Source organism: Hyla sarda, chromosome 1, assembly GCF_029499605.1.
Source record: "Hyla sarda isolate aHylSar1 chromosome 1, aHylSar1.hap1, whole genome shotgun sequence".
In the NCBI taxonomy this organism is placed as follows: Eukaryota; Metazoa; Chordata; class Amphibia; order Anura; family Hylidae; genus Hyla; species Hyla sarda.
Window position 1 is genome coordinate 401,208,142 of NC_079189.1, and position 22,882 is coordinate 401,231,023.

General features: G+C 44.7%; 1 protein-coding gene across 4 annotated transcripts in view; it reads right to left on the reverse strand.

The window, feature by feature from the left end:
* The window catches only part of TOX4 (TOX high mobility group box family member 4), a 44,703-nt gene that overhangs the window by 18,023 nt on the left and 3,798 nt on the right, over positions 1-22,882 (reverse strand). Inside the window, exon 1 of one of the 4 annotated variants that reach the window (XM_056527818.1) lies at positions 3,134-3,306. The exons of 1 other annotated variant lie outside the window; for it this stretch is intronic. In XM_056527818.1, coding sequence (XP_056383793.1) covers positions 3,134-3,283 — 150 coding nt within the window. In that variant the 5' untranslated portion in view covers positions 3,284-3,306. Of the gene's footprint in view, positions 1-3,133; positions 3,307-22,477; positions 22,660-22,727; positions 22,861-22,882 lie in introns of those variants that run through there. 2 more of the 4 variants (XM_056527833.1, XM_056527843.1) reach the window with 2 other exon arrangements.

The following is a 22,882-nucleotide window of genomic DNA, read 5'->3' on the forward strand; positions in this document are numbered from 1 at the left end:
GTGCAGTTGTTTCCCCCAAAATTTACAATTTTTACAAAGGGTAATGGGAGAAAATACCCCCCCCCCCCCAAGATTTGTAACCCCATCTCTTCTGAGTATGGAAATACCCCATGTTAGGACATAACATGCTCTGCAGGCGCACTACAATGCTCAGAAGAGAAGGAATCACATTTGGCCTTTGGAAAGTAAATTTTGCTGAAATTTTTTTGGGGGGGGCATGTCGCATTTAGGAAGCCCCTGTGGTGCCAGAACAGCAAAAAAAAAAAAAAAAAACGCAAACAAACACCACATGGCATACTCTTTTGGAAACTACACCCCTCAAGGAACATAAGGGGTACAGTGAGCCTTAACCGCTCACAGGTGTTTGACGACTTTTTGTTAAAGTTGGATGTGTAAATGAAAAAAAAAAAATACTAATTCACAAAAAAGCTGGTTTTCTCCCAAATTTGACATTTTTACAAGGGGTAATAGGAGAAAATTACCCCACAAAATTTGTAACCCCATTTCTTCTGAGTATGGAAATACCCTATGTGTGGACATCAAGTGCTCTGCTGGCGCACTACAATGCTCAGAAGAGAAGGAGTGCCATTGAGCGTTTGGAAAGAGAATTTGTTGTTTGGAATGGAAGTCGGGGGTCATGTGCTTTTACAAAGCCCCCCGTGGTGACAGCACAGTGGACCCCCCCACATGTGACCCCATTCTGGATACTATACCCATCACAGAATTTAATAAGGGGTGCAGTGAGTATTTACACCCCACTGGCGTTTTACAGATCTTTGGAACAGTGGGCTGAGCAAGTGAAAAATAAAATTTCTCATTTTCACGGACCACTGTTCCAAAAATATGTCAGACACCTGTGGGGCGTAAATGCTCACTGTACCCCTTAATACGTGAGGGGTGTAGTTTCCAAAATGGGGTCACATGTGTGTGTGTGTGGGGGGGGGGGGGGGGGGGGTCCGTTGTTCTGGCACTATGGGGGCTTTGTAAACACGTGGCCTTCAACTCCAGACAAATTTTCTCTTCAAAATCCCAATGGCGCTCCTTCTCTTCTGAGCATTGTAGTGCACCCGCAGAGCACTTTACATCCACATATGGGGTGTTTTTACTAATTTTGGAGGGCCTTTTCCCCATTTTCCCTTGTGAAAATGAAAAATTTAGGGTAACACCAGCATTTTAGTGAAAACGTACACACACACACACATAATATTATATTATATATTTTTTTTTTTCCCATTTTCCCATCCAACTTTAACAAAAATTCATCAAAACACCTGTGGGGTGTTAAGGCTCACTATACCCCTTGTTACATTCCATGAGGGGTGTAGTTTCCAAACTGGTGTCCAATGTGGGTATTTTTTTTTGCGTTTATGTCAGAACCGCTGTAAAATCATCCACCCCTGTGCAAATCACCAATTTAGGCCTCAAATGTACATAGTGCACTCTCACTCCTTGAGCCTTGTTGTGTGCCCGCAGAGCATTTTCCGCCCACATATGGGGTATTTCTGTACTCAGGAGAAATTGCATTACAAATTTTTGGGGTCTTTTTTTTCCCCTTTTACCGCTTGTGAAAATAAAAAGTATGGGGCTACACCAGCCTGTTAGTGTACATTTTTTTTATTTTTCTTACACTAACAGGCTGGTGTAGCCCCCAACTTTTCCTATTCATAAGGGGTAAAAGGAGAAAAAGACTCCCAAAATTTGTAGTGCAATTTCTCCCAAATAAGAAAATACCCCATTTCCTTGAAATAAGACAGGGCTCCGAAGTGAGAGCGCCATGCGCATTTGAGGACTAAATTAGGGATTGCATAGGGGTGGACATTGGGAATCACTGGCGTAGAATACCCCTAACAGGATGCCTCCAGCTCTTGCTAAACTCCCAGCATGCCTGGACAGTCAGTGGCTGTCCGGAAATGCTTGGAGTTTCTGTTTTGCAACAGCTGGAGGCTCCGTTTTGGAAACACTGCCGTACAATACGTTTTTTACATTTTTATTGGGGGGAGGGGGAGACAGTGTAAGGGGTGTATATGTAGTGTTTTACCCTTTATTTTGTGGTAGTGTGGTGTAGTGTTTTTAGGGTACATTCACATGGGCGGAGGTTTACAGTGAGTTTCCCGCTAGGAGTTTGCGCTGCGGCAAAAAATTAGCTGCAGCTCATACTTGAAGGAGGAAACTCCCTGTAAACCTGCCCGTGTGAATGTATCCTGTACATTCACATTGGGGGGGGGGGGCGGCGCGCCAAACCTCCAGCTGTTTCAAAACTACAACTCCCAGCATGTACTGACAAACCGTGCATGCTGGGAGTTGTACATGCTGGGAGTTGCAGTTTTGCAACAGCTGGAGGCACACTGGTTGGAAAACCTTCAGTTAGGTTCTGTTACCCAACTCAGTATATTCCAACCAGTGTGCCTCCAGCTGTTGCAAAACTACAACTCCCAGCATGTATTGATCGCCAAAGGGCATGCTGGGAGATGTAGTTATGCAACAGCTGGAGGTTCACAACTACAACTCCCAGCTGTTTGCTGTTTGGGCATGCTGGGATTTGCAGTTTTGCAACATCTGGAGGACTACAGTTTAGAGACCACTGTATAGTGGTCTCAAAGTGTAGCCCTCCAGATGTTGCTAGGCAACTTACCAGCTTCCGTAGGATCCAGGGAGCTGCATCGCCGTCCTCTTCTGCCGCTGCCGATGGGTAAGTTGACTTTGCGCCGGTCCTCGTCGGTCCTTTTGGGTGGGCAGAACAGGGAAACCGAAGGTTATCCCCCCTCCCCCGCCCCTGATTCGCTATTGGTCGTCGCTTCTTTACGACCAAAAGCAGGGATAGGAGGGTCCTTAAGTACCAGCGACCACGGGCGTATCCATACGTCCGTGGTCCTTAAGGGGTTAATAGATGAACTGAGTGGTCCAGTGTTGCTTCTCTTAGAGGTATATTCACACAGCAGATCAGTTGCAATTGTTTCTATGACCTTCCAACTTTTCTGAATGGAAAATCATTAGAAGGGATTTTCAGTTACAGAAATTCCTGCAACAAAGCTGCAGAATGTGAATATACCCTTATGTGCAATTCAGTACAACAAATCCGGTAAGTGTACTGTTAGACCAGCATTCTTCCCCCCCCCCCCCCCCCATGGCTTACCTTGCTTTGCCCATACAGGCTAAATACATGGTGGGTGGGCAGCAGAGAGGAAGAGTCCGTAGAATAGGATGGCCCCTCCTCCCCCGACAACAAGACAGTGCCCCCATCTGTGCTATCATTATCCAAACCAGAAAAGAAATGGAGGTCCATTCATGAACTAGGAGGCCCACAGTCTGCAGAAACACACATGTTAACCCTACTGCTGCCAAATGTATCACCACGTTACATCACAAGGAAAACAGCAGCATCCAGACTACCAACAGCCCCCAGAGTATCACAATAATGAATGCTCCATTATAACATCCCCTCACTGAGTGGACAATGTTAATATAGCTGCTCACCTGTGACATGATGCCCGCCCAATGGCAGGGCATGAGTGACATTACGCGACTGCTCCCGTACCTTAACATACCAGGCACAAAAACGACAACCTGAAGCATTTCTCCTTATTGGGGTGTAGGTAACAATTGTAATGACTAGCACAGTGCTGTATGGTCAGGGCACACCCAAGAGTATTACACCAAGTGCCACCTAAGTAATAGCATCAATGAATACTAGGCAATTCCACCACAGCCGACACACCGAACAATCAACTCTCATCACTAGGTGACACTACAGACATCATCTCTACTGCAGCCGTGCATATTAGGTCTCATTGACACTTCTGTTATACACATATATTTAAGAGTCCATATTACGTCTGCAAGTCCCAGTGGAGGCAGCAGGTCTTCAAATAATATGGATTTGCCCCATTATTGGGACCAATAATTCTGTCAGTTTACGTGATAACACTTAGGAGTAGTGTAATATAGTTTGGACATTTATGCACGCAGTAAATCACAGAAATCCTGCTATTCTACAGCAAACTTTGGGCATCGCCACAGAGCCCTAGTCCAAGAGCATATTTAAAGGGGTACTCTCGTGGAACACTGTTTTTTTAAATAAACCGGTGCCAGAAAGTTAAACAGATTTGTAAATTACTTCTATTAAAAAAATCTTAATCCTTCCAATACATTTTATGGACTGTATACTAGAGAGGAAATGCTTTTCTTTTTGTATTTCTCTGATGTCACGACCACAGTGCTCTCTGCTGTCAATTTTAGGAACTGTCCAGAGCAGCTTATGTTTGCTATGGGGATTTTCTCCTGCTTTGGACAGTTCCAAAAATGGACAGCAGCGGCGCTTTAAATCAATGAACTGCAGCAGCTTTTGCGGTGCCATAGACCGCCGCACGCTTCTCACCCCCTGCCTGTCCGGGGGTCCCGAGTCCTATCACCACCACCGCCACCGCGTGCCCCCTACTGCCCCACCGCGCTGCGCCGCACCCCCCACCGCACCGCCCCTTTGCCTCCCCCATCCCCGGTTTTATAATTACCTGTTCCCGGGGCCCGGGGTCCACTCTACATCTGGCTCCGGTGGCGTCCTCCTGAACTGTCACTGTGCGCACTGACAGTGACGTTGCGTCACGTCACTCGTCATTGCGCACAGCGTAACGCAAGACGCAGCAGGAGCCAGAAGTAGCATGCACCCCGGGAACAGGTAATTATAAAACTGGGGATGGGGGAGGCAATGGGGCCGGGGCGGTGCAACGCTGTGTGGTGGTGGGGGTCGCGGTGCATTATCGGATTATCGGCAAGGTAATTGCCGATACCGATAATGCCCAAAATTGGGATCATCAGCCGATAATATATCGATCCCTAATAATTATAATTATAAATATAAATTATATATATATATATATATATATATATATATATATATATATATATACACACATATATATACACATACACACACACACGTAGAAGTAGAAGAAGCAGCACTCCCTTGAAAATGGGCTTTAAATGGTGCACGCAGAAATACGACCCGGGTCAAGAGTCGAACAATAAACAGAAGATGAATATATCCGCAGCACTCCAATAGGTGAAAAAATGAAAACATTTTTATTCCATAAGCAAAAGGTGAATGGCTTGAGAAAGACTGGGAGAGCTGGTCGAAACGTAGCTGTCTGACATTCACCTTTTGCTTATGGAATAAAAGTTTTTTCATTTTTTCACCTATTTGAGTGCTGCGGATATATTCATCTATATATATTTTATATAAAAATCGATGAAGTGAAAATTGAAATAGTAAAATAATTTTGCAGATTTGGTGGTTTTCTTTTCTACGCCATTTACCTTGTGGTTGAGATAACATGTTTTGATACTTTAGACTGGCCTGATTACAGCAATACCAGATTTGTATAGTTTCAGTCATCAGAATTTTTTTTTAATTAGAACTTTTTTAACCCCTGTAGCTTTAAAAAAAAACCCTGTAGCTTTAAAAAATAAAAAATCTGTATCGGTACCATCTTGGTATTGATCTGACTTTTTACTTTCAATAGTTTTTATTGAATTTTTTTTTTCATTTAAAAACATACAAACAATCCGAGAAGGACAGTCGCAGCTGTCTCCAGGAGATCATAGGAACATAAACCACTGCATATGCGCAGAAAACAGTAGGTGAACAAACAGTAAAGCAAAGAGGAAGGTCGAGTAAATGAAAGTATGAGCGAGAATAAACAGTTCGCAGGGTCGTCGTTGTTGACCGTATGTGTGAAGCCTGGGCTGACGTAGTGCTGGGCGGTATACCGGTTCATACAGAAATTTTTGTGCTGCACGATATGAATTTTTCCCATACCGCAATACCGGTTGGGCCCCTCCCCCTTGGGAATGAATGAATTATCAACCCAGCGCTGCGCTGTCCCCACATCGGGGAACTAATCATATGTGACCAGCGAGCGCTGTTCTGCTTCTCACCCCCCCCCCCCCAAATTATCAGCCAAGCGCTGCCCTGTCCCCATCGGGAAACTACTCAAGTCACCCGCAAGCGCTGCCTTCCTCGTTCTTTTTTTTTTGCGGGCCGCTGGCGCTGTCACTCTATACTGTACGCTGTATCCCTATTCCCGGGCTGCAAAAGATAAACAAAATAAACTTTAACTCACATTCCCCCGTCGGTCCGGACCTGCTTCCTGGGGACGGGAATGTCTGAGAGCAGTCAGCCTATCACCGGCCGCAGCGATGTTCCACCTTGGCCGGTTATAGGTTGAGCCCACTGTCATGCAAGAAGCCGGCCGGCTGATAGGCTGACGGCTCTCAGACATTCCCGTCCCCAGAAAGAGCGTGAGGCAGACGTAGGAAGGGGCGTTAAAGTTTATTTTGTTTAACTTTATCTTTTGCAGCCCAGGCATAGGGATACAGCGTACAGAATAGAGTGTCAGCGCCGGCAGCCCACAACAAACAGGAGGACGAGGAAGGCAGCGCTTGCGGGTGACGCGAGTAGTTCCCCCATGGGGACAGCGCAGCGCTGGGCTGATAATTTGGGGGGGGGGGTGATAAGCAGAACAGCGCTCGCGGGTCACATGATTTGGGGGGGGGGGGATACCGTTATACACCATGGAACCACCATAAGTTAAAAAAATACAGTGATTCACATATTTGGTCATACCGCCCAGATCTAGGTTGACGTGGTAGCAGGTAAGTGAAGTCAAAAGCTATCACTTTGAAACGGTCATGTGCCACGACAGAAAAACCTGTTGTCAAATGTCTCTACAATAGGGAGAAGAAATCCATAAAGTACCATCTATGCAAGAAAGTGTTCATTCTACCTGCTCCCATTGCAATAATCTTCTCATAGGAGTAGGTAGTATTCAGTTTGTTCAGTATATCAGTGGTGGGCAGAGTAGAAGATTTCCAATAGCTAGTCAGTGTGGTCTTGGCTATGATGCAAAAAATACTAAAAAGATTGCGAAAGGGCGCAGGGATAGATTCCATATTCGAGAGTAACAATACTGAGCTAGGGGACTAAGCTATGGGGATTTGAAAAATGGTGTGCACCAATGTCTTACATTCAGATCAAAATCATGTGAGAACTGGACAGTACCTGGTTCTACCCGCAAACATAAAGAGGAAGAACCAAGGTAAGCTAATGCTATTTAAGGGTACGTTCCCACACGGCGTATTTTGCTGCGTATTTGCTGCGTATTTGGTGCTGCGTATTTTCCTACCCATTCACTTCAACAGAGAAAATAAAATATGCAGCAGCAAATACGCAGCAAATACGCCGTGTGGGAATGTACCCTTAATCAGGGGTAAAGTACCACTGCAACACAGTTTTGTAATAGGACTCTATGGCCCTCATTTACTTAGAAAATCGGGTTGTAAGTCTATCTTGCTTTCTTACCCGACTGCTTTTTTCCCCTGATATTCATTATTACGTTGCATCCTGTTTGTCGCACGTGGGTTTTGTTGGTTTTGGTTTCCAACTCCTCTGAGTTGTCGGGAAAAAATCCACAACAATTCAACAAATTCGGGTTGGAAACCTTTATAAATACGTGGGCAAGCTCAGAAATGTCGGGTTACGTCCCTTTTTCGGGTTTGGGAGAATCCACATCGGGTCTGACGGGAAAAAATGTTGCATCGTGTCGCAGACTGGCGCACGATGTCTGCGACATGTCGCAGACAAAGATGCGCCAAAAAAAACCCGACAAAAGAAGTCGGGTTTAGAATAGTAAATGAGGGCCTATATGTGAAGAGCACAACAAGGTTTGTATAGCAAGATTTCTTTCCCAAATACGGATGGGGTAGCTTTTAACACACGTGTCTGAGTGGGTATACGCCGCATAGATCGGTTTAAGCCCCTTCACATTGGAGTTAAGAAATTTGAGTAATTGAGGGTTCAGATCCACCTTGGAGAGCTGTAAGGTGGCTATAGAGTGGTGTATTCTCAGGTATTTATAAAAATCAGACTTGTGTATCTGAAATTTGTTTTGGAGATTGTTCAATGGCAGAAGAGCAGACCCACTATGCCGGATACCTGTGTGGGTAATACCCTTGTCTATCGATGCCTGCATATCAAGATCCGTGAGATAAGACTATATGAGGCTCAAAGGGATGGTAGTGGCATTGCATATTACAGGGGTATCTAGTGTGCTGAGTAATCGGCTTTTAAATTTGGGGGAGGCGTTAGATTCCACATAGGATATAGCAGTAGGTCATATAGGGGGCACTATGAGGTCAGTGTTTGTTCTATGACAGACCAAGGGGAGGTAGGAAGTAGTGACCACCAGCCTCTCAATTGAGATAGAGCTGCAATGCAATATCCCCTTATATTGGGAATGCCTAAACCCCCCTGTCTTACGTGTCTTCACCAGTAGTGAAGCTGCCAGTCTAGGCTTTCTACCTGCCCAGACGAAGTCTGAGACCAAACACTGGGTTTTGGTGAAAAAGGACATAGGGAGGGGGGAACGGGAGGGTGCGAAAAGCATAGAGCAGTCTCGGTAGTAAGAACATTTTAAATGTGGCCACTCGACCTATCCAAGATAAGTCAAAACGGGACAGTCTGTTGGCCTCCGTGAGAATGTCTGACATGAGAGGTTCATAGTTCGACTGATAAATCATACTAGTAGGGTATGTAAGCTGAGTACCTAAGTAGTCTATAGTGGATGATCGCCAGTCGAATGAGAACTGCGAGTGTAAGGGTTACATCTGCCTGGGGGAGGTTCAAGGGTAAAGCTTAGGTCTTGGATTTGTTAAGTAAGTAATAGGAAAGGGTACCATATTCAAAGATGTCCTCCATAACTGCTGGGAGTGAGGTTAGGGGGGGGATCACTTCGGGACAAGATATCATCCTCCGCATAGCGCGAGATGAGATGTAAGGTGGGACCTATATTGATACCGGATATTCTGTCATTCAGCCGGATGGCTTGTGCCAATGGTTCAATAGATAAAATGTAGATAAGTGGCGACAGAGGGCAGCCTTGACATGTCCCGTTGGATATGAGAAATTCGTCAGATAGAGTCCCATTAGCCAAGACCTGGGCAGATGGAGTAGAGTACAGGGACGAAATCACGGATAGTATGTTACCCGTGAAACCCAGTTTTCGGAGAACCGCAAAAGACCATTTGAGGCAGTCGAAGGCCTTTTCTGCATCAAATGCAAGAATTGCTGCTGGGAAGGCATGGTACTCTATGTGGTGGAAAATGTGTAAAAGTCTTCTAGTATTATCCGATGTCTGACAGCCTTTTCCAAATCCTGATTGGTCTTGTTGAACGAGACTCGGGAGGGTCACAGATAGGTGGTTGGCTAATAATTTTGTAAATATTTTTAGGTCCTGGTTTAACAAAGAAAAAGGCCTATAATTTTGTGGGAGATCCGTGGGCTTGCCAGGTTTTGGGATGGTAGTAATTAAAGCTTTCAGGTTCTCTTTGGGAAGACCACCAGAGGGCACTGTAGCCGTGCAAAATGAAGCTAGATAGGGGGACAGAATATCTTGATACGATTTATAGTAGGAGCCTCAGCCATCTGACCTGGAGCTTTATCTGGGGGTAAGGAACAAAGGACTTTCTGAATTTCCGAGGGTAAGATAGGTGCATTTAGGGCCTCTACTTGTTCGACGGACAGGGAGAGCAAATGTAAATTTAGTTAGGTAGGCTTCGAGAGTATTTTCTGCAAGTGGGCATTCAGGGACGGAGGTTTGCAAATTGTACAAACTAGCGTAATATGCCTGGAACCCATTAGCTATGTCTGTCAGGGTATGTAAAGGTATAGTAGGGTGGATAAGGAGGGGTATTCTAGATTTCAGCAGTTTAGATTTGAGGCAGTTGGCCAGCAATTTGCCTATTTATTGTCTTGTGAGGAATACTTAGATTTATTTTTTCTGAGCGATTTCTCATATGCCAGCAGCAGCGAAGGTCCCGTCTGGGAGCTAGCAACTGAGAAGCTGCTGTAGTGGAGGGTGTATGTTTGTTAGTGTGTTCCAATGTTTGGATCTGAGTAAGTAGGGAGGAAATATGTTTTTTTCTGATTTTTCAAGATGGAACTATATTTTATGCACAAGCCATGAACAGAGGGTGATGGGGCATGGAACAGAGGGGGAATTCAGCTTGAAATACTCTCTAATGTCAGCTAAAAGCCGTTGGGAATATTCCCTGAGTGACAGAAGGAACTGGCTGATACGCCACATGTACATGGGGCCGAGGAGACAGTCATTCAGGGCAATCGAGATGGGAGCATGATCTGTCCATGAGATCGTGCCAATGGATGAATGGTACACCGATTGCAATAAACTTCTGTCCACAAGGAACATGTCCAATCTGGCATAAGTATTATGGACTGTGGATACGTGAGTGAAATCTTTTTCAGTAAGGTGCTGAAGTGTCCATATATCATATAGTTCGGTTTTCCAAGCCCAAGGGGACAGTGAGAGGGAAGGAGGGCAAGAAGTAGGAGTCTAAGGTGGGATCCATTATTGTATTGAAGTCGCCGCAGAGAAGTAAGGAGCCCCATATATTTTTGTTTATTCATTTAAAAGGAGGGAGGGAGTTGAGAAACCCGAGTTGCCCTTTGCTTGGAGCATATAGAGACTAGTGTTAATGGTACTGAATTGATGGAGCAGTATAACACTATAAATCTGCCCTTAGGATCAGTGTCTGCCCACTCCAGTTTAAATGAGACCGTGTTTCTAATCCCAATAAAAAATAAAATCCTAGACTTGGTCTTGAAGTGAGAATGGAAAGTGTGCTGGAAAGCTGAGTGTTAGGTGGGTCTCCTAGCGCATATCACATCCCCCTTGAGAGCCAGAATCGCTTTCCAAAAAAAGGGACCTCTTGTGAGGCACATTAAGATCATTGACGTTCAAACTAAACTATTTTTATAACCATATTTAAGATATCTTGGTAACAGATTGGTTAGGAAGACAGTTATAAAACCAAGGGGAAGGTGCGCCCCCCAGCCAGCACACACCCTCTTAGTAACAATAGGCATCACATCTAGATGGTCTGATAGTGAAGAGGTTAGAAAACAATTAGCAATCCATAAGGGGAACATGAAATACAAGGTACAACACGAAAAACATCATATGACTCTGGTGAAAGGAGTCAACAGTGAGGGGTAAGAGTTCGCACTGCAGCCATAGGTGAGCGAACCTCCTGCTTGGGAAGGAGACATCAGGAAGTTAAATGTAGTAGTCACCACCTTAGGGTGGTGCGATCTTGAACGTGGCCCATCAGGAGATCGGTTGGTCGCCAAGGGAAGAGCTATGTTCCAGGAGGAAAGGAGCGAATGACCCTCTTGTACAGACTTCACCACATGAAGATTATCACCCCGTTTGATGAGCAAGCGAACAGGGAAACCCCATCTATACGCAATTTTTGCAAGGTGCAGCGCTTGCGTTACAGGTTGAAGATCTCTGCGCTTGGAGGGTGGCAGCAGATAAATCAGCATATACAAAAAAAAATTGTGGAACGGTGCTGGGAGACCACTATTTTTGCGAGAGAATTCCATTATTTTTTTTCTTTTACCGTGAAAAAGTGGACTCTGGCGAGGATGTCCCGTGGGTCATCCAAATGGCTTGGACAGGGGACCCTGTGAGCTCTGTCCACTTCTTACTCCTGAGGGCTGCAAGAGGGTAAGGTCGCTTTAATCGATGACGTGATGTATGCTGGAATATCCGCAGGAAGTACTGACTGGTACACATCTTATTTTGATATTATTTCTACGGCTCCTGTCTTCTAAATCCGCTATTTTTGCTTTCAGCGCATCTACATCAGACAGGTTATTCTGATCAGGTTATTAAGGTCATTGTGTGAGGCAGAAAATTCTCCAAATTTAGACTCCACATGGAAAAGTCTCTTTGTGACACAAGTCTTCTTTAGTGCAAGAAGCATCCCTTTCATGGCTGTGTCTGTGAGGGAGGTATCAGTCAATGCTATTGTGTCAAGATCATTAGCTAAAGCAAGAGCAGGTGTAAGATGACTGCCCCAGTCCCCTTCCTCCACAGCAGGGTCTGTTGAGGACACGCGGTGTCTTTGTTTCGCTGGACTCTGCGACGGAGAAGTCGAGGTAGAGCCCCATGAAGCAGCCCCATGATGTAAGCCCCGGGGGACAGAGGATCGGCATGGCTTTGCAGGGGATCTGCTGTGCAAAGCAGGGTCCGAGGAGGATCTTCTGGGCAGCCTTCTAGCAGGAGAGCCCAGGCTATGAGCGTTCGTCCGACGGGAGCAGCCGGGCAAGCGCTTCCTGCTCGGCGCGATCTTGCGAGTCCCGGGCCAGCCGGGAAGAGTTTGGAAGAGTTAAAAAAATAAAAAAAAAATAAATAACTTTTCTCTCCTTGTTGGCATGACGGCGGGTAGCTGAATCACCCATATAGCCGAGAATTTAGGTGGTGAACGCTGTTGTATATCGCTAGTGCAGGCTCACGCAGCGGAGCTCCTCAGTCAGGCGGCCATTCACCTCGGCAGCCAAGCCACGTCCCCTTGATCTGACTTTTTAATCGCTTTTTACCTTTTTTTTTTTTTGGATATATTATAAAAATTGCAATTCTGTGGTTTGGTAATTTTTTTTTTTACATTTACGTAATTTACCGTAGGGATACATAATGTTATATGTTAATAGTTAAAAAGCAAAGTCCAGCATAGTTTTTCAAGCAATGCAGGTAGGTTTATTCAGCAATCAGCCAGCATGGATGACAGGGGACGCGTTTCGGCCGCAATGTGCACCCTTAGTAATTTTAATAGTTTGTACAATTACGCACGCAGCGATAAATATGTTTTTTTTATTATGTTTTTATATAGGAAAAAGGGGTCAATTCACACTTTATTGATCTGTATGAGGAATCTAACGATTCCTCCTAAAAGTCTAATAGAGTTCTACTGAACTCCATTGATCTGTGTGCTGTGCGATCCATTGATAGAGGACAGAGCCACGGGACAGCAGGAAACAGAGGTGAGCCCTCCGGCTACCTTTATAGTGGATTTACCCCTGCGATCAGGCTGTGGGGGGCGATCCACCCCACTAGCCCACCAGGCAGCATTCACTTGTCCCTTTAGACAGCGGCTTTCACAGCGGCGATCCAAAGGTTAATAGCCAGCCGCGGCCGCATGCTGGCTATTAGTGGCGGCCCCCGGCTACTGAAATCAGCTGGGGGCTGCAGAGTATGGAGCGGGCAGCAGTCGTGAGCTCGCTTCATAAAGACTGCTAAGCGCCGCCGCGCTTGTCAGGTCCAGCCCTGCTTGCCCGGAGCTGGGCTAAGGGCCGGAAAAATTCACCTGCCCTGTGTCCGGAATGTCGGGCGATAGGAATTCCAGATCCCTGATCTATATTTGTGGAACAAAACTGAAAAAAGAAAAATTACATTTTTAGTGGCTTCTGTTTCAACGCTGTGCATTTTTCAGTAAAAATGACACCTTATCTTTATTCTGTAGGTCGATACGATTAAATTGATATCCAACTTATAAAGGTTTGATTTTGTTTTACTTCTGTTAAACTTTTAACTTTGTGTGCAAAAATGAGTACATTTAAAATTGTCCTGTTCTGACTCCTATAACTTATTTTTCCAAATACGGGGATGTTTGAGAGCTCATTTGTTGTGCCATGGTTTGTAGTTTTTAATCGGTACAATTTATGTTTTGATAGGACTTTCTGACCGCTTTTTCGAATTTTTTTTTTTAGGATATACAAAATGTTCACTTTTTTATGGGGGGGCGATTCAAACTTTTAATAGGGAAGGGGTTAATTCACATTTATAATAAAAAAAAAAAATAATACAATTTTTTAGACCCCATAGGGGACTATTACATGCAAGCTTCTGATTGCATACACTGTTCAATGTTATGCCATAGCAAAGCACTGATCAGTGTTATCAGCGCTCTGCTGCTCCAGCCTGCCATCGCTGGCCAGAGCCTTAGAGCACCGATCGGACAGCGAAAAAGCAGGTAAGGAGCCTCCCGCCGACCTCTCAGCTCAACGGGACACCACGGTGGTCCCGATCAGCTCCGCTGAGCTGCCAGGAATTTTTTTATTTTAATTTTAGACGCTGCAATCAACTTTGATCATAGTAACATGGTTCAAAAGGTTGAAAAAAAGACCGGGGGGGGGGGGGGGCTTGGAAGCCGAGATGGCCGTGTAGCTAGCTTTACCGATCGGAACTTCCTTGGCGATTATGGCGTCTAAAAGGAACAGAACTGCAGGGAAACCCACGAAATTGACAGACTTCTATTATATCCCTAGAAGCAGCGTGACCCAAGATGGCGCTTCTCCGCTGCACCACAACTATTCCCCGCCTTCGCCTGCTCACAGCGGACAGTGCTCACCTAGTCATGATCGCTCCACCTGCAGTGCGGCCACGCAGCTGCTCGCTTACAGCACTGGAGGATCGGGGAGACCGGGACGCAGGACCATCACAGCCAGAAGAAGGGGCTGCAGAATCGGTGTTACTGCAGGTGCATACATCTAACTGGGCTTCCCCCGCTGCCCTCGTTGTCAGGCAGCCCAGCCAAACAACGTCCCAGACTGTCCTCTTCCCCACAGGCCTCAGGCATCACTGCAGGGCTCAGTGAACATGTTAACCCTGCAGATCCCTTCCTGCACTTACCTGCTACAGAAGCTCCAGTGACTGAAAGCTCACTTAAACATATGCTCCAGGCCTTTCATTCATCTATCCATAGCAGTATTCTTATTACACTTCAACCGCTTCAAGCCTCCGTCGCTGAACTTGAATTGCGAATTGATCACACAGAATGTCAAATGGCGGAACTGACTAGTTCTCACAACTCTCTTATTGATGTACACTATGAGCTGAAGGATGAAGTACAAACTCAACGTGCTAAAATTGCGGATATTGAGGATAGATCATGTAGGAACAATATAAAGCTCCAAGATCTTATAAAAGCAGTGGTACCCAATTGTACCCCACAGGACTTGCTTACTGATCAGGCACATATGGTCCCTAAGCCCAAACACCTCCCGGATAGCATACCCAGAGATGTGTTGGCCCACAATCATTTTTACCACATTAAAGACACCTTTATGCTTCGAGCAAGAAACAAAAGAATCTCTCCTAGCTAAATTCTTCGGAATTTCAGTTTATGCTGACTTATCGCCGGCTACGCTGCAACTTACATAGCATTCTCCCTGTTACGCAAGCATTGAGAGATCACACCATACCATATAAATGGGGATACCTGACCCGGCTTCTAATTCAATTCCATGAAGGGACCCATTCCATCAGATCACTGGAAGAGGGCATGAATCTGCTCCTAACATGGGACATCCGGCTCAAGGAACAAACGGATCGCCACCCTCCGACAGCTTCTAAAATCAGTCCTACATGGCAAACATCTGGACCCTCACGTCGTGGGCGCCGTTGACATTCTCTATGGCTCGGGCTGATTCCACCCTTGCTGCAGTCTGCCGGTGTTACCCTCTTGGTTGGCAAACAAGGAACTACACTCCCCCCCCCCAAAAAAAAAGGATGTTGCATGAGATGCAACCACTTTCTTGCTGTTGTGGGTTCGTCTTCCACCGGAGCTCTTTTTGTTCTTTTGTGTTTCTTTGTCTTGAGTGTTTGTTTTCTTTCAGGATTCCCTCAGTATATGATGGACTGATGCAGAGTCGGCAAAATACCCAGATTCCTCTTGTGGACTCTACCTTGCAGAATCTATGCTTCGCAGTTTCTACTTGGACTTTTAATAGCTATAAAGGTTCTATCTATTAACCCCTTAAGGACTCAGCCCATTTGGGCCTTAGTTTTTTCCTCCTCTCCTTCAAAAAATCATAACACATATTTTCATTCACAGATTAGAATGAGGGTTTGTTTTTTGCACGATCAGTTGTCTGTTGTAATGCCATCACTCACTTTTCCATAAAATGTATGGCGCAACCAAAAAAATACTAATTTGTGTGGGGAAATGAAAAAGAAAACAGCAATTTAGCAAATTTTGGAAGGTTTCGTTTTCACGCCGTACAATTTATGGTAAAAGTTACATGTGTTCTTTATTCCTTGGGTCAATACTATTAAAATGATACCCATGATAACACACTTTTCTATTACTGTTGTGCAAAAAAAAAAAAAAAAACATGCAAACTTTTTAACCGAATTAGTACGTTTAAAATCCCCTCCATTTTGAAGACCTGTATCTTTCGTTTTTCCGTATAAGCGGCGGTATGAGGGCTAATTTTTTGCGCAGTGATCTGTACTTTTTATTGATACCATATTTGCTTATATAAAAACTGAATACATTTTTTATACATTTTTTGGGAATAAAATGTTAAAAATAAATAAATAAAAAAAACTGCTATTTTGGACATTTTTTTACGTTCAATTTTTACGTTCACGCCGTTAACCGAACGGTATCATTAACATTATATTTTAACAGTTCAGATATTTACGCACACGACGATACCGAATATGTATATAAAATATTTATTAATTTATTTTTACACTTTTGGGGGTGAAATAGGGAAAATGGGACAATTTACGTTTTTATTGGGGGAGGGGTTTTCAATTTTTTTAATTTTTTTACACTTTACTAGTCCCCATAGGGGACTAGTTATAGCAATCATTCGATTGCTAATACTGTTCAGTGCTATGCACAGGACATAGCACTGATCAGTATTATCATTGGTCATCTGCTCTGGTCTGCTTGATCACAGACCAGAGCAGATGACCCGTGGAAGGCAGCGGAGGCAGGTGAGGGGACCTCCCTCTGCCGTTCTGGATGATCTGATAACCGCGGCAGCGATGCGGGCGATCCGATCATCCATTTTAGTGACCGCGATGCTACAGATGCAGTGATCTGTATTGATCACGGCATCTGAGGGATTAATGGCGGACATCCGCACAATCATGGATGTCCGCCTTTACTGGCGGGTCCCTTGCTGCTATTAGTCCTGGTGCGTTAAGTACCACCTCACCAGGGGTTAATTCTAATGGTCTCAACACACCTCAAAAGAGGGCTCATCTTTGGTATGAGGCAGGCAGGGCGTGGCAGGCAAGGTCATGGCCTGATCTGTGGAGATTTTAATGCGGTCCTAGACCCCCTCATGGACTCTACATCGACTAGTCGCTCTCTACCAGTGTCTCTCTCTACCCTGCTTCATAAGGAGGAGCTGTAGGATGCGTGGCAGATTATGCATGCCTCTGAACAAGACAATACGTGCTATTCCTCGACACATAATACATATTCCCATAACGATTTATTTGTAGTCAGCCGCTCTCTTCAAAATGTATTGAAGTCTACCAGAATTATGGATGCTACCTGGTCTGACCACTCCCCAATTTTGCTAGAACTACATGAAGTAGACTCATCGCCGCAACATCTGTGTGGCATAGTAACTCGTTCTTGATGCATCATTCTCATTATGGGGGCGAATTAGAGAGAGACCTGGTATCTTACTTTCTTACCAATACTACACCTGATGTTACCCCGACAGCTATCTGGAATGCCCATAAGGTGTTCATTAGGGGATCGTTTATAAAACTGGCACATGTATTTAGGAAGAAGCAAACTGAACTTCTTGATAGTCTACTACGAGAACAACGCCAACTAGACGCGCAAAATAGCTCGCTTCAGACCCCAGATCTAGCAGAAAAATTGAAAAAATGATTCACCTTAGAATTAGAGAGTTTCTCCTGAGCCAATATGCTAAATCCCTTTTGAAAACCAAATCCAGGTATTATGCCTCAGACAACTGGGCAGGGAAGTTACTGGCTGCTAAATTGAAGGACAGACATCAGATCACGTATTACCGATCTAGAGGGAGGAATTCTGAATGGGAAACTTTACCATCCTCAGGCCATAGCAAATAGTTATTCAAGACTTTTTTAGACACACTTAACCAACCCACACTATCAGAGGAACATTTATCTATCTTGAACGCACCAGTTACATTAGGTGAGGTACACAAACTCATATCTTCCTTACCTTCAGGAAAAGCGCCTGGCCCTGACAGCCTTTCTACGGCCTATTATAAGAGGTTTTCAAATGTTCTTGCCCCACACTTACGTGCCTTTATGAAGGAAGTGTTTAATTCTGGGTCACTCCCATCCGAAAACCAGGCTGCTTTGATTATAACCCTACCTAAACCAGAGAAACCACCGACTACACCTAGTAATTTTAGGCCAATATCGCTACTTAATGTAGATTTAAAGCTTTATATCAAACTGTTAGCTCAGAGGCTTGCTCCCATTCTGTCCCTGCTAGTCAATGTAGATCAGGTGGGTTTTGTTCAAAAGAGACAGGCATATGAAAATACTAGACGTGTGGTTGACCTCTTACATATGGTAAAGTAGAGCGGGCTTCCTGCCTTGTTCTTATCCCTCGACTCCGAAAAGGCGTTCAATAGCATAAACTGGAACCTTTTCGGTTCTGAGACATGTTGGTATTCATGGACACATCTTGGGGGCAGTCCAGGCGCTATACACCACTAACGCAAAAGTATATACAAATGGGGACCACTTTCCCCATTAATCTTTGTATCATGCATGGAACCACTAGCCCAGGCTTTGCGTAACCACCACAGGTGTACATGTCAGGAACGTAGAACATCTCATATCAATATATGCCGATTACATCATAATCCCCTTGTCTAACCCTACAAGTTCACTACCACATATTTTAGAGTGGTTGACTCACTTTGGGGACTTGTCTTATTACAAGTTGAATATGTCCAAATATGACTACAATATGAATATGACTACAAATGACCGCCAGGGGCTGGCTTGCAGATAAAACCTTGATTGGCAATATCAGGCTAGAACTTTTCTAGGGATCAGATTAACTAGCTCCTTCAAAATGCTATACAAATTTAACTATGTCCCATTCCTGCAATCACTCCATGCTGAATTAGACATGCTTGGTTGTTTTGAGGTTTCTTGGTTGGGCAGAATTGCAGCGTTTAAGATGCTAGTCCTCCCGAAGCTGCTTTACTTATATGGAACACTCCCAATGTACATACCCAGCAGCTTTTTCCAGAAAGCTCAATCTACCCTCCCAAGAATAGTATGGAAGGCTCGTAAACCGAGAATTTCTAATTTCTTGTCATAAGATAGACGTAAGGGGGATAGGACTACCCAGACCTACGGAGATACTACTCAGCCACTCTAATTTTACAACTCAGAGCTTACTGGTCTGGAGGTCCTATTATGCCATGGGTACAAATTGAATGCTCATTGTGTGAAATTAATCTTAAACTACTATTATTCCTATCCATGTGGAATGTCCAGCTCCCAGCGGGTATTTCACCATTCACCACTCAATAGAGCAGGTTTAGCGTGCTGGTCCTCCTTCTATAGCCAGACTGCACATGCTCACACTTCATTCCACCCAGAAACGCCACTTGAATTGTTAACTCTGGAGATTCCAGGTCTTCATATACACCAATGGTTAGCGAAGAGTGTTCTAAATATCTCCCAGTTGTATGATTGAGAACAGATATCCCAATTCTCAACTTATGTTCTAAGTATGTTCTTCAGAATGCAGACTTATAAATATTTACAGATACGCCACCTTTTGGGCTCCTCTGTAAACAAAACTTGGTGTTATTCACATGACCTCTTTCGTTAACTTAATAGGTCAGGGGATTAAAAGCAATATATCAGTTACTGGATATTAGCCCCTTGCCATATATAATAACACACCGTTCACTAGATGGTCTAAAGAATTAGATACTGAGATCTCTGAGATGGAGTGGGAACAGGCCTCCAAATGGATATACAGGTCTTTGCGTAGTGTCTCCCATGTAGAGGCGGCCATTAAAACTAGGCTATGCTGGTATTATCTGCCCACGAGGTTACATAAAATGTTCTCGTCCACCTCTATGTTGGAGGAATTGCTCCCAAAGGGGCTCGACTTCACATGTTTTATGGTGTTGCCCTAAACTATCAGGTTATTGGATGGGCATTGAACACATGCTCCGATCCATTTACCCCCTTATGCCGGACTTGACCCCCAAACTGGCCCTTTTACTGATAGGTATCCAAGCATACCTCGCTGATTTTCAGCCAGTGTTATGTCAAATTTTGGTTGTCTCTAAATTGGTGGTAACCCGTCATTGGAAGTCTGTTACACCCCCTCAGCTCAGGGAAGTAGTTACACTGGTTAAAATAGCATATCGCTATGTAATAGCGTTAACTGAAGGTACTCCTGGTGCTAGGGTTGCTCAAATGTGGAACAGATGGACGCAGCTGGCCCATTTCCATTAGTAATGTAAGTCATACCTGTTTTAATGCCCTCTACCCCACCTTCCCTCTGTACTGATAATATTAATAAGTCTTAGCATTTTGGTGTATGCTCGAGGAACTCTGGGAAACCATATCTCTATAATCATATATCTGTATGTTTATTCTAATTTTTATTAGGGAAGGGGTTAAATCACATTTATTAACTTTTTTCACTTTTTTTATGCAGTGTTATAGTTATAACACTGCATACACTGATTGCAGGCACTGTTCACTGTAATGCCATAGGAATGCATTGATCAGTGTTTTCTGCGCTTGATTGCTCAAGCCTGAATTTCAGGCTTGGAGCAATCAAACGCTGATAGGACAGCGTGGAGCCAGGTAGGGAGCCTCCTGCAATGTCACCGCGGCAGTCCCAAACAGCTCCGCTGAGCTAGCTGGTATGGATTTCTCCCATATTAGACGCCACAATCAACTTTCACGGCATCTAAAGGGTTAATACCAGACATCAGCCAGATCGGCGATGTCCGGTATTAGCCGCAGGTCCTGGTTGCTGATAGCAACCGGGACCCAGCAGTTATGAAGCGTGCTCAGCTTCTGAGCGCGCTTCACAGATCGGAAGCCGGCCACGGACGTAAATATACGTCAGTGGTCGTTAAGGGGTTAAAGGGGTACTCCAGTGGAAAAAATTATTTTTACGTCAACTGGTGCCAGAAAGTTGAACAGATTAGTAAATTACTTCTATTTAATATTCTTAATCCTTCCAGTACTTATCAGGTGCTGTATACTTTACAGAAAGTTCTTGTCTTTTTGAATTTCTTTTCTGCCTGACCACAGTACTCTCTGCTGACACCTCTGTCCATGTCAGGAACTGTCCAGAGCTGGATAGGTTTGCTATGGGGATTTGCTCTTACTCTGGACAGTACCTGACATGGACAGAGGTGTCAGTAGAGAGCACTTGGGTCAGACAGAAAAGAACTTCCTCTGTAGTATACAGCAGCTATTAAGTACTGGAAGGAATAAGATTTTTAAAAAGAGGTAATTTACAAATCTGTTTAACTTTCTGGCCACAATTGATTAAAAAAATGTTTTCCAACAGAGTACCCTTTTAATGGGGTTATCCAGCAAAAGAGACTACCTGTGTATGGTGTCAGAGTATAATAAAGATTAGTTACTAATATGGTGTTATCAAACATAGTGCAGAGATCTTCAATAACAGCTGTGCTTTCTACCTTGTAGCTGTGATATCACGAGCTCCCTCCACCTCCTCCCTTCCTGTCTGCTCAGGACGAGACCATTGATGTGAAAAGGGGATGTCATGGAACTGCATTTTAGATTGTAAGTGGCAGAAAGCCTTTCTCGTGACAGAGAGAAACTTAAGATCCGTTTTATATACCTAAACAAGGTTATATCATCAGGATCCCTATAGATTTCAGCATGTGCAAACAAATGGGTACAGACATTCCTACAACAAATCTGCAGCATGTACATACATACCTCAGACCATTTTTTCCCCAACTAAGGTGTCTCCAGCTATTGCAAATCTACACCTTCCACCATGGTCTGACAGCCGGAGGCTATCTGGGTATACTGGAAGTTGTAGTTTTGCAATGGCTGGAGGCACATTGTTAAAGGACATCTGCAGCCTAAATACACTTATCCCATATCCACAGGATAGGGAATAAGTGTTTGATCGCGGGGGTGGACCCCCCCCCCCCCCCCCCCCGCAATCTCCTGCATGGAGCCATGGCTCTGCCACGCCTCCTCCATTTAGTTTTATGGGAGAGGCGGGGATGCAGCTTGGTGCCTCCCTGCCTCTCCCATAGAGTTGAATGGGGACGTGGAGTACCATTGACCTCACTGAGGTCAATGCTACACACATTAGCCACAACGTGGCAATGCTGGGGCCCCGTTCGGGAGATTGCAGGGGGTCCCAGCAGTCAACCCCCCCCGGCGATTAAGCAATTATCCCCTATCCTGTGAATAGGGGATAATTGTATTTAGGCTGTAGATGGCCTGTAAGAGGAAACAGCTGTCATGGCAGATATTTTGAGCCAGCAGATTTTGTCACAAATCCATAACAAGATCTATACGCGTTTTATACATTACAGCGGGGAACACCCACTGGGGAGATTTATAAAACCTGTGGAGAAGAAGAGGGGTGCAGTTGCCCATAGCAACCAAATAGCTTCTTTCACATTCCAGAGACCTTGTAAAAATTAAAGCACCAATCTGATAAGTTGCTATGGGCAACTGCACCACTCTTCCTCTACACAGGGTTTGATCAATCTTCCCCCATAGTCCCAGAAATACAGGACACACTGCACATTGGTCATACCAGCATTCACCTGCCAGGTAGAGATAGACTGACAAGAGGACAACACAAGGCACGAGGATTTCTGACAACTCTATGTAAACAGTCTCCACTACTTCCAGGGTCCTCCCAATACACACTATAAACCAGGGAAAACATCAGCACATGCAGGGACCGCACCGCTGCCTCTCTAGAGGCTCCACACTGCTCACGTGACCCCCGACCCGACACCTCTCAGCACACGGGCTCCCACCTCCCTATCGTACAGTTATAAAGCGCCTCACCTCCATCCTCAGGGCCGAGGGCTCCCCTTCTTTTTTATAACTACACTTCTCCGCCTCCACCAAGATGGCGGCACATCCGTTTCCGGTGAGGCAGAAGATGTCATTATGCGAGAATACTAACGGGAAAAGTGTGGTATAGCGTCAGAAGAGAGGGA